This window comes from Lithobates pipiens, unplaced genomic scaffold, assembly GCF_037356315.1.
Source record: "Lithobates pipiens isolate NorthernLeopardFrog02 unplaced genomic scaffold, aLitPip1_a1.2 Scaffold_27, whole genome shotgun sequence".
NCBI lineage: Eukaryota > Metazoa > Chordata > Amphibia > Anura > Ranidae > Lithobates > Lithobates pipiens.
This window is the reverse complement of record NW_027507788.1, coordinates 21,818,102-21,833,580: the sequence shown is the minus strand read 5'-3', so window position 1 is coordinate 21,833,580 and position 15,479 is coordinate 21,818,102. Positions and strand designations below refer to the sequence as shown.

The following is a 15,479-nucleotide window of genomic DNA, read 5'->3' as shown; positions in this document are numbered from 1 at the left end:
GCTAGCTTCCTGGTGATTTTTATACATATACTTCCCAATCGCTGTGGAAGGCTCTGCCAGGTTTGTCATATGCCTTGCATACACTGAAGTTTGGGTAAGCAGCCCTATATACTTAGAATACCTCCTTTATCTTTTTCCCCATTGTATGATTTTGTAACACCCTTATATGAAATTTGAAGCGGAAAACACGTGAAACTAGTTGAAATACCATGCCATCTGTGTGTTCTTTTAGCAATTATTGTTGTTTTTGTACTCTGTATCAATACATTTTGTAAATTTTCATATTTGTTTGTATATTTCATGTGTATTTCTTCACACTGTACCGATATAGTCCGTCTGCCTTCCTTTCCTTGGTGAGTCTAGGGTGGGGCCCAGACTCCCAAACGTCTAATAAAAGTATATTGTAGAAAAATTCAACAAGTACAAACAGGCCCAGTGGGGAAGCATTCCTGACGCCACTTACAATGGAACAGTTGTTTGCTGAATGAAAAATGCCAAAAAGCGTCTGCCACAAGAGTAGAATGTGGCCTGGCCAGTCCACACCCAAAAGGGGAGGCCCCTGGAAGAGGTAGACTTATGCCGCGTACACACGTAGCCGACTATCCGACGGACTTAGTCTGGTGGACTTCCCGCCAGACTGTCCGTCGGACTTTCCGAACGGGCTACTTGCCCACACACGCCACTTTTTCAGCGGACTAATATGGCGTACTAAGTCCGCCGTACTATCCGCCCTACTTTTTAAATGAACGGACTCGCCCACACACGCGGAGGAAAGTCCGCTCATTTAGAGCGCATCTCCAGGTAGGCGGGGCCCACGAAGGAGACGTCGCTGGCCCCGCCACCTGGTATGAACTTAAAGGGGAACCCCAACGCTGAAAAAAATCGGCGTGGGGGTCCCCCCCCAGGTCCACATCAGACCCTTGTCCGAGCACGCTACCCGGCCGGCCAGGAAAGGGGGGGGGAGGACAAGCGATCAACATGGGGACAAGGTGCTTTGGGGTGGGGGGGCCGCGCGGCCCCCCCTTCCCCAAGGCACCCCCCATGTTGAGGGCACGCAGCCTGGTACGGCTCAGGGGGGGGGGGCGCTCGCTCGTCCCCCCCCTTTCCTGGCCGGCCGGGTAGCGTGCTCGGACAAGGGTCTGATGTGGACCCGATTTTTTTTGGCGTTGGGGTTCCCCTTTAAGTCCATACCAGGTGGCGGGGCCAGCGACGTCTCCTTCGCGGGCCCAGCCTACCTGGAGACCCGCTCGAAATGAGCGGACTTTTCTCCGGGCGGGAAAAGTCCGTTCATTTCAAAAGTACGGCATACACACGGCCGGATTGTCCGCCGAAATGCAAGTCCGGCTGGAAGATTGGAGTGCAAAACTACTTTCTAAGTCCGCCGTACTTTCGGGTCAAAAAAGTCTGCCGGAGGCTACACACGGGGGGATGGTCTGGCGGACTTGAGTTTGCCGGACTTTTCCACCCGATTGTTTGATCATGTGTACGCAGCATTAGTCCCTGCACTGTCACCACTCCTCCGGAACCTTTCCCTATGCTAGCCACTTGCATAATGCGCACTAATCCTGGGACCTGGAGTCTTAGCCCTGGTACACACGGTCGGAGATTTCCACGGAATGTGTCCTATCGGACCGTTTTGTCGGATATTCCGACTGTGTGTGGTCTCCATCGGACTGTTTCCGGCGGAAAATATCCGACGGACCAACTTTTCCAACTTGCCGGTAAAATTTTCCGACAAAATGCTCCGATCGGACATACTCCGATCATGTGTAGCCTACTCCGACGGACAAACTGCCACGCATGCTCAGATCAAATTCCTAGACCAAAGCTATTGGCTACTAGCCTGAACGTAGTCCCGTCGTAACGAAATAACGTCATCACGTTATGTACAATCAGATTTTCCGACAACTTAGTCCAACCGTGTGTATGCAACATCACTTCCGGACCTCTTCCGGAATGAATCCGTCGGAATTACGCCGACGGATTTGGTTGTCAGAATCTCCGGCCGTGTGTATAAGGGCTTAAATAAACTCTCTCTTATTCAAAATGGCCGCCAAAGTCACATGGGCCGTTAGCATCCAATCGGATAGTGGCCCCCCTGTTACCAAGGGAATCATAGGGGAGCCAAGTTCCCCTGAACTTCCTTCCCCATCTGCATTTCCGTTGAGGTCGAGCGACCGCAGCAGTGGAGAATACAGACTGTACCTGCCTACATGCAGACTGCCCAGCTTCGATACAATAATGGGGCAATTATAGAAACTTGTGTGCCTAGCTCCTGATGAAGGAAAAGCAGCTTCATACATCTGTCCAAATTGTTCTACATTAAAAAAAAATCGAAAATTCTTACTCCTACCTCTGTCTGTATGACTTTTTCACAGATGGTTGAAAGGTTATCATCATATTCTCCAGGACTACCTATAAAAGCAAAGAAGCCATTGTGATGAGATTAGCTAAAATCAATACAAACACTTCTACTAAAATGACGTAGAGTCCACAGTGCTCTCTTAACCGCTTCAGCCCAGGAAGAATTTACCCCCTTCCGAACCATTATTTTTAAATTTTTGCTATAATAAATATCCCCAAAAAATATTTAAAAAAACATTTTTTTCCCTCAGTTCATGCCGATACGTATTCTTCTACATATTTTTGGTAAAAAAAAAATCGCAATAAGCGTTTATTAATTGGTTTGCGAAAGTTATAGCATCTACAAAATAGGGGATAGATTTATGGCATTTTTATTGATAATTTTTTTTTTTACTAGTAATGGCGGCGATCAGAGATTTTTATAGTGACTGCGACATTATGGCGGACACATCGGACAATTTTGACACATTTTTGGGACCATTGGCATTAATACAGCGATCAGTGTTAACGGATCAATCCTACGGAGTGATTCTAAGCCCTTGTACACACGGTCGGAGATTCCGTCGGAATGTGTCCGATCGGAGCGTTTTGTCGGATATTCCGACTGTCTGTGGTCTGCATCGGACTGTTTCCGTCGGAATATCTGTCGGACCAAATTTTCCAACTTGCCGGAAATATTTTCTGACAAAATGCTCCGATCGGACATACTCCGATCATGTGTAGAGAATTCCCATCGGACAAAGTGCCACGCATGCTCAGATCAAATTCCTACATCAAAGCTATTGGCTACTAGCCTGAACGTAGTCCCATCGTAACGAAATTACGTCATCAGGTTCTGAAAGATCGGTTTTTCCGACAACTTTGTCAGACCGTGTGTATGCAACAGTTTCAGACAAGATCCGTCGGACAAAATCTGACGGACAAAATCCGACGGATTTGGTTGTCGGAATCTCCGACCGTGTGCACAAGGGCTTACTGTGGGGGGGGAGGGGCTGTGTGTGAAACGTCGCTGACCAGCGCTCCCGATTACATGGAGAGCTGATCGGTGACAGTGTCACTAGGCAGAACGGGGAGATGCTTGTTTACATTAAATAGGTGACTATAAAATGTATTTTTTTCCACATGATGTTTTTGACTCTTTATAGCAGACCTTTATCCTGTTTATGAACTTTAAATATTTTTTCTTCTCCCCCTCCTGTAAAACAATCAGGCATTTAACTTTCCCCCCAAAAATACCTGTTTTGTGGGTCCCAACCTTACACCTTTGACTTTTCTTGTCCAGACAAGAATGATGCACCACCTGCATTCCAGAAGCCTCCTAGGATACTTACATCATGCATTCCAAGAGGCTTGAGTGCAGTCTCTGTGTAGAGGGTGGCGTGGGAACCAGGGCCGTCTTTAAGGCAGGGCAAAAGGGGTAGCTGCACTGGGCCCTGTCATTGTTGTGGGGCCCAAAGCAGCTGCCTCATACTTGCCAACTACCCCAGTTTAAATTCCCTTGTCCCTGGAATTTTTAGTCCTGTGCTGTGTCCCGATATCTCAGTGTGAAGTGCTGGTACTAATGCTGCCCAGCTCTACCCTCTTGTTGTGTACAGATGACTTACCTGCAGACCCTGTGTTTACATGTAAATAACCGTCATTCATAAGTAAATAGCTGAGGCCAGCGGCGTTGATATGTAAATAAAGGCGGCATTCATATGTATATCATGCCCCCCTGCAGTGAGGAGATGATGTGCTGTAACCTCTAGCAACCAACCAGTGAGCAGTATTACTGTACAGTAATCTCTAGCAACCAATTAACAAGCAGAAATCATTTGCTGTAACCTCTAGCAACTAATTAGTGAGCCGTAATGTGTGCTATAACCTCTAGCAACCAGTCAGTAAACAGTAATGATATGCTGTAACCGCTGGCAACCAATCACAATCACTGCTTGATCTGATACAATAATTAGCAGTTAGACTTAAAATCAGTTTAATGTATGTCTGGAGATTGAAATTGCATGGGGGGGACCCCGAGAAAAATTTTGTCCAGGGTCCAATCAATATTAAAGACGGCCCTGGTGGGAACAGGGGGTCAGGTGCAGGATACCTAGCCCCATGATGACATCAGTACAGAAGATGGTGGCATGGGATTCAACATGCAACAGTGGAGCAACAGGCTACGCTAGACAGCACTGGACTCACTGGGCATGTGAGTATGATTTTTAAGGACAACTAGGGGTAAGGCTGGGTTCACACTGGTGTGAACACAGACATCGCATATGATTCATACTGCATTGCTGTGCAGATCACCTGCGATGTCTGTGCAATGCAAATTCAACCATTCAAATTCAATTTCTGAAATCACATTGCATTCACACCAAAATGGTGCAGGACCCTTTTTTTGGTCCACACTGGAATCAGAACCCCCATGCGATCCAATTCTTGTACGATTTGACAGTTCACACTGCGATCTGTACACCGTTCTGGGGCGGTCATTAACTTTCTATTGACACCTGCAGCGGTTCAGTGTGAACTGCCTGTGAGTCACATGCGATGCAGGAACCCGCTCAGGAATCGCACTGGTTCCCGCATCGCATATGTGTGAGAGATATACACCGCCGCTCAAAGGCGGGTCTTGGGAACTCAGAGATAATTGCTCCAGGTGAAGGGATCCGGGTGCGAGCCACAGCATGCAGATAATGTGGATAATGACATAACTCTGGACGGCCGCACTCCAATGCTAAAACTATGCTTTATTCAAATAATATTCAGGACACGGTGTCAGGTCACCTTGAGGTGAGGTGACAGATGCACACCGTAGGGATCAGAAGTGCACCGCAAGGTTGTGGAACCTACGGCTGACTACTGCGGATGGGAGACAGATCCCACCGAGGTTAGAGCGTAAGATTCCCTGGGGCGCGGAGTCTAAGAGCCAGCAGGTGTTCACCAGAGCCTCTAGTGGTGAGGATGGACTTGGCTGCAACTGGCTCCGGGTCGCGACCCCCAGGGTCCCCCAGCTCACACCCACAGTAGGCAACAGGAGGATAGGGATAGTGAGGGATAAAGCCAAGGTCGGGGCCACCAGCAGACAGGAATAGTCAGGGACACGTCAATAGGTCAGGATCACAGGCAAACAGGGATAGTCAAGGACACGCCAAAGTCGGTAACGGAACAACAGAAGAGCACACGGCAGGTAACAGGAAGCTAAACACATAAAGGAATACACAATGGTTGATCAGCAGGGTTGGCCTGCAGTGCACAGGTTAATATAGAGTTCTCTGATAGGAGCTAGGGTGGAGTCGTGCCAGAGGATGGATTACAAAAGCAGTCAGGTGAGGGTCGGCTGGTCTCTAGAGATGAACACATGGAAACAAGTAAGCAGACAAACTCTATTGCATAACCATGACACACAGCAAATGACATAACAGCGAAAGATGCTAATAACTGACGTGTTTCGCACTAAGGCTAGTGCTTTCTAATAGCCTTAGTGTGAAACGCGTCAGTTATTAGCATCTTTCGCTGTGATGTCATTTGCTGTGTCCTGAATATTATTTGAATAAGGCATCGTTTTAGCATTGGAGTGCGGCCGTCCAGAGTTCTGTCATTATCCACATGATCGCATATGTGTGAACCGGGACTAAAGGTAAGAAGGGGAAAAAAAAAACAAAGGAAGTTACGTGAAGTTTCACTTTACAATACCAATTAATAAATAATGAGGATAATTTTAGCAATATGTTCATTAAATCACTGAACAGAGGAGAGACAAAGATGGGAACTGGAAGAACAAAGAAATGGAATATGACTATATAGAACACATTGTATAGTGGAATAAAATACCTTTCGATCTCTTTACAACATAGACCACAATGACTCCGAAAAAGATTGCAAAGATGACTATTTCAGCCAGAAATAAAAATAAATTCCTGGAAGATTTATTTACCACATCGAGACCTAAGAAACCAAGAACACAATCATTAGGCAGTAAAAGTTTATAGTACATAAGTGATAACCTCCCGGGCCATGCAGAATTCCTAAACTAAACTTCAGTATATGTAGCACCCCCCTAGATAGGTGCTAGGATTAGATAGATTTAGTGCAGACTCACTGTGTTCAGTGGAGCTGTGTGTGTTTTTGGTTAGGTAAATTTAGCTTGCCTCACTGTAACCAGTGTGGCTCGTTGTGTCATACAGATCTAGCTGTTCACAGCAGTGCAGCTGATTAATTAGGTCTGCTCGGTGTTCTCAGCTACTGCCACTCTGAATGCTCACTCTGCTTTCCAAAGCACTGTACAGTTCTCTGGATCATAGGCTTGGAGATATACAGATGGCAGTATGAATATTTATGCAGCCCTGGCCAATCACCGGGTCCAAGGGATTCTGGAAGCCTGTATAAATACTCTGAGCCCCTGATAGGGTTGCCACCTGTCCGGGATTCACCCGGACAGTTTGGGTTTGGAGTCATGCGTTCGGGTTTCAGACCACCCGCAACCCGGACACATTATTCAGACCATACTATGGATTCCCAGCAGGGTTGTTGGCTGCAGATGTTTAGGCCGAGAGAGTCTGTTACACTCTCTTTCACACTGCCCAAAGCCCAACACTAACAATTACCCCGCCCCTCCACACAGACGGGAGAGGAGAGAGGGCTTGAACTACTCCTCTTCCTCCCGCCCCTACCCCTCTGTGTCCGCCCACACTTCAATCCCTGGTGCTGTGTCTCAGAAAAGGAAAGTGGGGGCCAGAAATTTGAAGTCCAGCAGTGTCAGCTACATCTGGATGAGAGGTGCTGACTGCCAAGGGGTGAGTGAGCTCACCATCCATCCCTGCTTTTGACTGAAGTCTCCCTCTTCTCTCTCCTGCCTCTGAGTGAGTACTCTAAGGTAAATCAGGGTTCTCAGAGCACCCCTTACATCAAAGTTCCCCTTTACACCAAAGGCAACAGTGTTCCCCTTACATCAGAGTCCTCCGTACATTAGCGCCTAGAGGCGATTCAGTTCGCATTGTGCTTTATACAAGTATTTCATTCATTCATTCATTCATTCATTAGAGTTCTCAATGTTCACCCTGAGATCAGGGTTCCCAGAGCATCCCTTATGTCAGAATCTCCAGAGTTCTCCCTTACATCAGATTCTGCAGAGTCCCCAGAGTTCTCCCTTACAGAGTCCCCCCCCCGCCCACTACAGTGTAAAGGAGCTCCGTGAGTTCAGATGTAAAAGAGGAACTCTGTGGACTCTGATGTAAAGGGGGACGCTTGTGATTCATTTTATTAGAAATGTTATTTAATTGCAAAATATGTGTATAATTTCTACTAGAAAAAAATATTGCTGTGCGCCGCTAAAGTGTTTGGGTTTGACTTGAAGAAAAGGTGGCGACCCTAGCCCCTGAGCTTCTATTTTTTTGTTTTTCTGCAGAGGCTCAGTCCCCAGCATGGAGGGTTACTGCCCTCCAGGGCAACGCTGCCAGGCGCTTTCTGTTTGTGATACCTCAGGTGAGCAAATTGAGGGCCTGGATGCTGAAGCTACAGAGAGCTGACTGAGGGGCAGTCATCTAGTCTGGTCTCACTAGAGAAAAGGTGTCGCTTGGAAGTTGGAAGGAGGCAACCAACTGTCCCTGGAATACAGACTGCTGTGAGAGATCTTAGAGACTTTTGGGCTGCTGCCAACCCTGTGCTGGAGAGTCAGCTGTGTGTTTGTTAAAAGAGACATCGACTGGTGTCCCAAAGAGCTCAGTCATTCCTTGTGAAGGGACTCTGCTCTTGTGGCTCTAAAGTAAGGAATTTGCATTTAGATTTTTCCACTACAAAGCCAAGTCTACAGTTTGCTATATTCTGCTTCAGCTTTTCAGAAAGGAGTTAATTATCCTTATCCACTACAATACAGGGCACTTTCGCCCCCTTCCTTCCCAGCCCAATTTTCAGCTTTCATCGCTCTAGCGCTTTCAATGACAATTGCGCGGTCATACTACACTGTACCCAAATACTATTTTTATCATTTTGTTCGCACAAATAGAGCTTTATTTTGGTGGTATTTATTCACGACTCCGTTTTTAATTTTTTGCGATATAAGCGCAAAAAAAGCGGAAATTTGGAAAAAAAATAATATTTTCTTTTTTCTAATTTAAAAGAAATCCAATAAAATCAAATTTTGTCATAAATTTAAGCCAAAATGTATTCTGCTACATGTTTTTGGTAAAAAAAATTCCGTTAAGTGTATAATAATTGGTTTGTGTGATCCCGGACATATGTACGCAAATGATCATGTACATATGTGTGCAGGTGATCACGTACATATGTGTGCACATAATCATTGGGACAAGTGATTTTAGTGGGACATAGGTGGGGGACATGTTTTTATTATTAGGGACATGTGTTTTTATTATTTGGGGACATGTATGTTTTGGGGACATGTGTGTTTTGGGGACATATGTGGGGACTGTGTTTATACTGTGTGGTGTGTTGTGTGTTTACACTACACTGATGATCAGTGAGTAAAAAGCTGTAAAAAAACAGCTCATACTCACTGATCACCAGCCGGCTGCAGCGATTTGCTCTCCTCTCCTCAGCGATGACTTCTGTGTGAGGAGAGGAGGAGCCGATTGCCTAGCAACCGGCTGTTTGCTTACATCACATGACGGCCGTGATTGGACGCGGCCGTCATGTGATCAGGAGGGCCAATCACAGAGCCCTCCTGCCGATCTGAGATGCGCCGTGTCCGCGTGACACGAGCACATCGGGATCGCGCAGCTGCGCGGGCATGCGCGCGCACGATCCCGCTCCTTCTGAAGGATGTTCCTGAACGTCCTATCAGAAGTAGACGGCTCCCACCCGGCCGTATATGTGCATTGGCCGGGTGGGAAGTGGTTAAGTTGTATGTTCTGTTTTGGAGTATCCCACACAATTTCCTCAACCCTATCCAAGTTCTCCAAAATAAAAACATCTTTAGACTGGTTATTGAGAAAAAATGTGGCTGAGATTGTGTGCCTTGCTGTGGGGCAGACCACTGGGGGAAGAACCTGGGCAAATTTCTAGCGGCTCCTATGGGAGAAAGTGCTAATATACATTTATCAATGTAGCGGCCATAACCCTCAAGGGGGCGGCCTTGACTTTTGGGCTTACCGATTACCTCCGCTTGGCTTCTTCTTCCATGTCTAGGGGTTCCCAGGGTTAGTACCCAACAACTTTGGATGCTGACACCATAAAAGTCCTTTAGAAAGGTTTTTATTTGCAGGGGTAACATCCAACAAACACAGTCTCGTATGGGAACAGAGGGCAAGGGTAAAGGAACTCAGGCACCTTGAACTGCTAGTAATCAGAAAGTCTCTAGTGCAGCCCAGAGAGTAGCCACTCGCAGCTGGGCGCTTCAAAGCTGGACAAATCTCTAGCCAGAGATTATGGCAGTCATCACTTTAATCCAGAACTTGCAAAGTCTCTAACCTTGAATAAGTTTGCAACTGAAAGTGAACAGGAACCTTTCCTCAGTACCTGGAACGTTCTCTGTCTCCTTGGCAGTACTGGAAAACGTGGATCCACTAGTGTCCTTGACAACCCAGCAACCAGGCACTTCTTGGAATGCCAGCTTGTTGGCCCTCCTTCGAAGAGTCCTCCCCCGGTCACTTACACGAGTTGCGGTGCCCCTTCAAGTTGAGAGCACACCCGGACGCTTTGAATCCTCCCTCAGTTACTGCACCTCAAACCAGCCGGTTCTGAGACTCGGGAACAGATGGATCCCTGCCCCAGACCATGCAGGTCTAATGGGGCTAGCCAAACTGACCATGTTGTGGGGTGGCCTACGCTCCCATGACCGGGACCCCTCTTGGGGCTACCCTGGTCCAGCTACAGGAACAGACTGCTCTGGCCTCCAAACGAACCTCGAACACGTGACTTCAGCATCTTAAGTACCCTTCCCCAGACTCCTCAGCGGGGCCAGACACACCCACTGATTGGATCCGGGAAATGCCGATACCTAAAGCGTCCAACCAGGCCTGGTTCTAAGCCTGTCATGTGCACTCACTGTACACATGACCAGGCGTAACTCTAAGCCCTTGTACACATGGTCAGAAATTCCGACGGAATGTGTCCTATTGGACTGTTTTGTCGGATATTCCGACTGTGTGTGGTCTCCATCGTACTGTTTCTGTCCGAATATCCGACGGACCAAGTTTTCCAACTTGCCGGTAAAATTTTCCGACAAAATGCTCCTATCGGACATACTCCGATCATGTGTAGCCTACTCCCAGGGACAAAGTGCCACGCATGCTCAGATCAAATTCCTAGACCAAAGCTATTGGCGACTAGTCCCGTCGTAACGAAATAACGTCATCACGTTATGTACAATCGGATTTTCCGACAACTTAGTCCAACCGTGTGTATGCAACATCACTTCCGGACCTCTTCCGGAATTAATCCGTCGTTACTCCGACGGATTTGGTTGACGGAATCTCCGACCGTGTGTACAAGGGCTAACACAGCCCAGTCAAACTGATGCCAAAGTTAAACCTACAGAATTAACCCTCAGAACCCCTTTACTGTTCTGAGGCAAAAACTAAATTTGTACTTAGTGGACACCTTGTCCAAAGTGTCGCCGCTACATCACTAAAATCATTTTCAGTCAGTAGAGGAATAAGGCTGAGCAGATCATTAAGAATTTCCTTTCCCCAGCTTGCAGTAGGGACATAGACATGTTTTTAGTGTACCCTGGGGACTTCTGCCAGACGGATGTGCCTAGTACAATGCCCAGCAGAGCTTTCCAGGGTACACATGTACAGGAAAAAAACGCTTTCAATTCAACTCAGTTTGAAGGAAAATACTATAGGGCATTCCAGGACCACCACAATTCTCACCCTGTCACAGAGAATAAACCCAAAATTTTGAGCCAGCAAAAAGCTAAAAGAGAGCACCTCACAACTTTTGTTTTTTGATAAAGTACAATGACCTTGGATCTACAAGAGCTGGTCTTCATTTCTGCAGCTTGTCACAGCTTTTTCCATATCAAACCAATTAAAGCTGAACTTTGAACACAATCATTTAGAAGAGTTGGTGAGTTAGTAGCTAGTGACATCTGCTGTGTGTATTTTTTTTTTTCTTACAGCGGAGCAACCTGGGCTTTTAGTTGGTGTAATATTCAGAGGCATGTGCTCACAGTGGCAATCCACGACCCACTGGCCACATTTTAATGCATGTCACCCATCCCAGGCTCAAGGACATTCTCATACCACCCAACTTTTTTAGATGAGAATGAGGGGCACCTCATGCCACACACCCTTTAAAGGTGAATTATACAAAAAAAAGATTGGTTAAACCCACAAGTGTTTTTTTTTTAAAACACTAGTATTCCTTTATATCTGAAAAGTGTGGCATTTGTATTCACCCCCTTTACTCTGATACCCCTAACTAAAATCTAGTAGAACCAATTTCCTTCAGAAGTTATCTACTTAGTAAATAGAGTCTATCTGTGTGTAATTTAATCTCAGTATGATCCCTTTCACGCTGGGGCGGGTGGGCGTTGGCGGTGAAAGCTGCTAGTTTTAGCATAGCTTCAACTTCATTTTAGCGGCACTATTCAGCCGCTAGCGGGGTGCATTTAACCTCCGCTAGCGGCTGAATAAAGGGTTAAATGCGCCTGTGTTGCGACCATGTGAAAGCATTCTGGCTTTCACACTGGGACTGCAGGGGAGTTGTTTTTCAGGCGCTTTATTCTATTTTTAGCCCAAAAGCGCCTGAAAAAATCCCCAGTGTGAAACGGGTCTATAAATACAGCTATTTTGTGAACCCCTCAGGCTAGGTTCACACTGGTATGACACGACAGTCATACCACTTTGGATCCGACTTTGCCCTGTGACTTGAAGTCCGACATGCATCTGACTTCAATGAACAGGGATCCGACTTTGATCCCCAACAATACCAGGCACTGTGTCTGGTAGGAATTTTACGATTTCCACATTTCCAGATTTTTAAGATTTCTTGTACCATTTGACAGTTTGCACTGCGATCTGCAAACCGTTCTGGGACGGTCACTAACTTTCTATTGACACCTGCAATTCAGTGACACATGCGTCACATGCGATGCAGGAACCCGCTCAGGAATCGTGCTGGTTCCCACATCGCATATGTGTGAACCGGGACTAAAGGTAAGAAGGGGAAAAAAACGAAGGAAGGAGCGTGAAGTTTCGCTTTACAATACCAAGTAATAAATAATGAGGATAATCAATAAACAGGGATCCGACTTTGATCCCCAACAATACCAGGCACTGTGTCTGGTATGAATTTTCCGATTTACGATTTCCAGATTCCAGATATGAATTTTAAGATTTCCAGATTCCAATAAGCTCCCCGTCCGCAGACCCCAGCAATCAACAGCCAGGGTTGTTGGGAAGAGGCCCTTGTCCTCATCAACATGGGCATAAGGTGCTTTGTGGTGTGGGGGGGGTACAGGGCCCCCCTGCCCCCAAAGCACCCACCCCCCAAGTTGAGGGCATGCTACGGTTTAGGAGGGGGGTGCGCTCATTTGTCCCCACCCTCTTTCCTGATCTGCCGGGCTGTGTGCTCCGATAAGGGTCTGGTTGGGATTTTGGAGGGACCCCATGCCGTTTTTTCAGTGTGGGGGTTCCCTTTAAAATCCATACTAGACCGAAGGGCCTGGTATGCTCTTTAAGGGGGAACCCATGCTGTTTTGTTTTTAAATTTGGTGTGGAAATCCCCTTCAAGATCATCAGAGCACAAGTCACATGCCAAAGTCACATCAGTTAGGATGGCAATCCAACCTTGATTCGACTTCAGTGATATGCAATGGACTAAAGTAGGATCAAAGTCAGACAAAAGTAGGGCAGGGAGCATTTTCAAAGTCGGACCAACTTGTGTCAGACGAATTAAGATGGCTTTTATAGGGAAACATTGATTTTTACACATCATGCAGCATGAGCTCCCAATGTCGGCCTTTATGGAAGAGTGGCAAGAAGATAGCCATTGTTGAAAGAAAGCCATAAGAATTCCTGTGTGCAGTTTGCGGGAAGCCATGTGGGGGACACAGCAAACATGTGGAAGAAGGTGCTCTGGTCAGATAAGACCAAAATTGAACATTTTGTCCTAAAAGCGAAACGCTATGTGTGGCAGAAAACTAATTCTGCAATCACCCTGAACACACCATCCCCACTGTGAAACATGGTGGTGCAGCATCTTATTAGGATGCTTTTTTTTTTTTGCAGAAACAAGAAAGCTAGACAGACTTGATGGGTGGAGCCAAATACAGGGCAATCTTAAAACCTGCAAAAGACTTGAGACTGGGGTGGAGGTTCACTTTCCAACAGGAGAATGAGCCTAAAAATACAGCCAGAGCTACAATTGAATGGTTAAGATAAAAGCATATTCTTGTGTTAGAATGGCCCAGTCAAAGTCCAGACCTAAATCCAATTGAGAATCTGTGGCATGACTTGAAAATGACTGTTCACAGACGCTCTCCATCCAATCTGACAGAGCTTGAGCTATTTTGCAAAAAAGAATGGGAAAAAATGTCACTCTATAGATGTGCAAAGCTGGTAGAGACATCCCCAAAATTACTTGCAGCTTTAATTGCAGTGAAAGGTGGTTCTACAAAGTATTGACTCAGGGGTGGCGCCATACAAATGTACCCCACACTTCTTATTTATGTGCCACTTTGTGTTGGTTTATTATATAAAATCCTAATAAAATACATTTACGTTTTTGGTTGTAACATGACAAAATGTGGAACATTGCAAGGGGTATGAATACTTTTTCAAGGCTATGTATGTACAGCTCCTTGGTGACAATTTAATTTACATGACTTACTCTGAGTGTTACAGTCGTAATTCACACACTAAGATCTTTTATCTTTTTGAAGATAATTGTATTAGAAATTGTTTTTAACAATCCAGTCAGCTTTATGCCCAAGGTTTATTACATTTAACCGTTCTACTCCTTTTTCTTTATAAAACTTCCTTTTAAACTCATTCATTCTTTACCAACAATCTGATTTTGAGATAATGTCTTCCATTGATCCTTGTTACTGCAAACTATGTTTTTATTTTGATGTAACTTTTTTCTAATTGGTATACATTTTAAGCTATTTTCTATTTGTAAAAAATGTAATAAATACTTTATTGAGAAAAAAAGAGCAATTTGTTTGTTATATTTTTAATTTCAGTTGGTTTGCATTTCATGCATTTATGTGCATTGCATTACGCTAAAATGCAAACAGGTTCCATTTTAATTCCATGCACACATACACAACATTTTGGTGTGAATAAGACACATAGAAATGTTTTCTATCTGCCCTTGTAGTGATCTACCGGTACTTTGATCCAGCACAGAAAAATTCAGATCACTGCACACGGTATGAACGAGCCCTAAACGCCAGTAAACGGACTGCGTCTAAATGCATATAAACATACTGGGGTTTATTTACTAAAACTGGAGAGCGCAAAACCAGGCTCACTTCTGCATAGAAACCAACCAGCTTCCAGGTTTTATTGCCAAAGCTTAAAGTGGTTGTAAACCCTTACAACACACTTTGACCTACAGGTAAGCCTAGATTAACCCTTTCATGACTAATGCCGCGTACACACGGGCGGACTGTATGGCGTACTTAGTCCGTCTAAACACATTTCAGCGGACAATCCGCTCGTGTGTGGGCTTTAGCGGACTTTTTCAGCGTGCAGTCCGGAGTACTAAGTATTTCGGTTTTTTCGAAATTCTGTCCGTCGTACTTTGGTTTCAGCGGACAATACGGTCGTCAGTATGCTAGTTCGACGGACTAAGAATGGCGCATGCCCAGAAAGGATTTACACGGCGGAAGGGTGCTTTGCTGTGTCTTGGACTTCCTATTTCTAGTCCCGTCATACGTGCTGTACACGTCATCGCGCAAGCTTTCGACGGACTGTTTGTGCATCCGTGTGTGGTCAAGTCCGTTCAGTGGAAAGTACGACGGACTGTCCGTCGGATTGTATGACGAACTAAGTATGCCATACAGTCCGCTCGTGTGTACGCGGCATTAGCCTATTTTCGGCATTTGGTGTTTACAAGTTAAAATCCATATTTTTTGCTAGAAAATTACTTGGAACCCCCAAACATTATATATATATTTTAGCAGAGACTCTAGAGAATAAAACGGCGATTGTTGCAAT

General features: G+C 45.7%; 1 protein-coding gene across 1 annotated transcript in view; it reads right to left on the bottom strand.

The window, feature by feature from the left end:
- LOC143933645 (opioid-binding protein/cell adhesion molecule-like) overlaps window positions 1-15,479 on the bottom strand; it is a 56,533-nt gene that overhangs the window by 23,618 nt on the left and 17,436 nt on the right. The window contains 2 exon segments of the mRNA XM_077456597.1: window positions 2,354-2,415; window positions 6,184-6,297. Of these exon segments, the coding sequence (XP_077312723.1) occupies window positions 2,354-2,415; window positions 6,184-6,297 (176 nt within the window).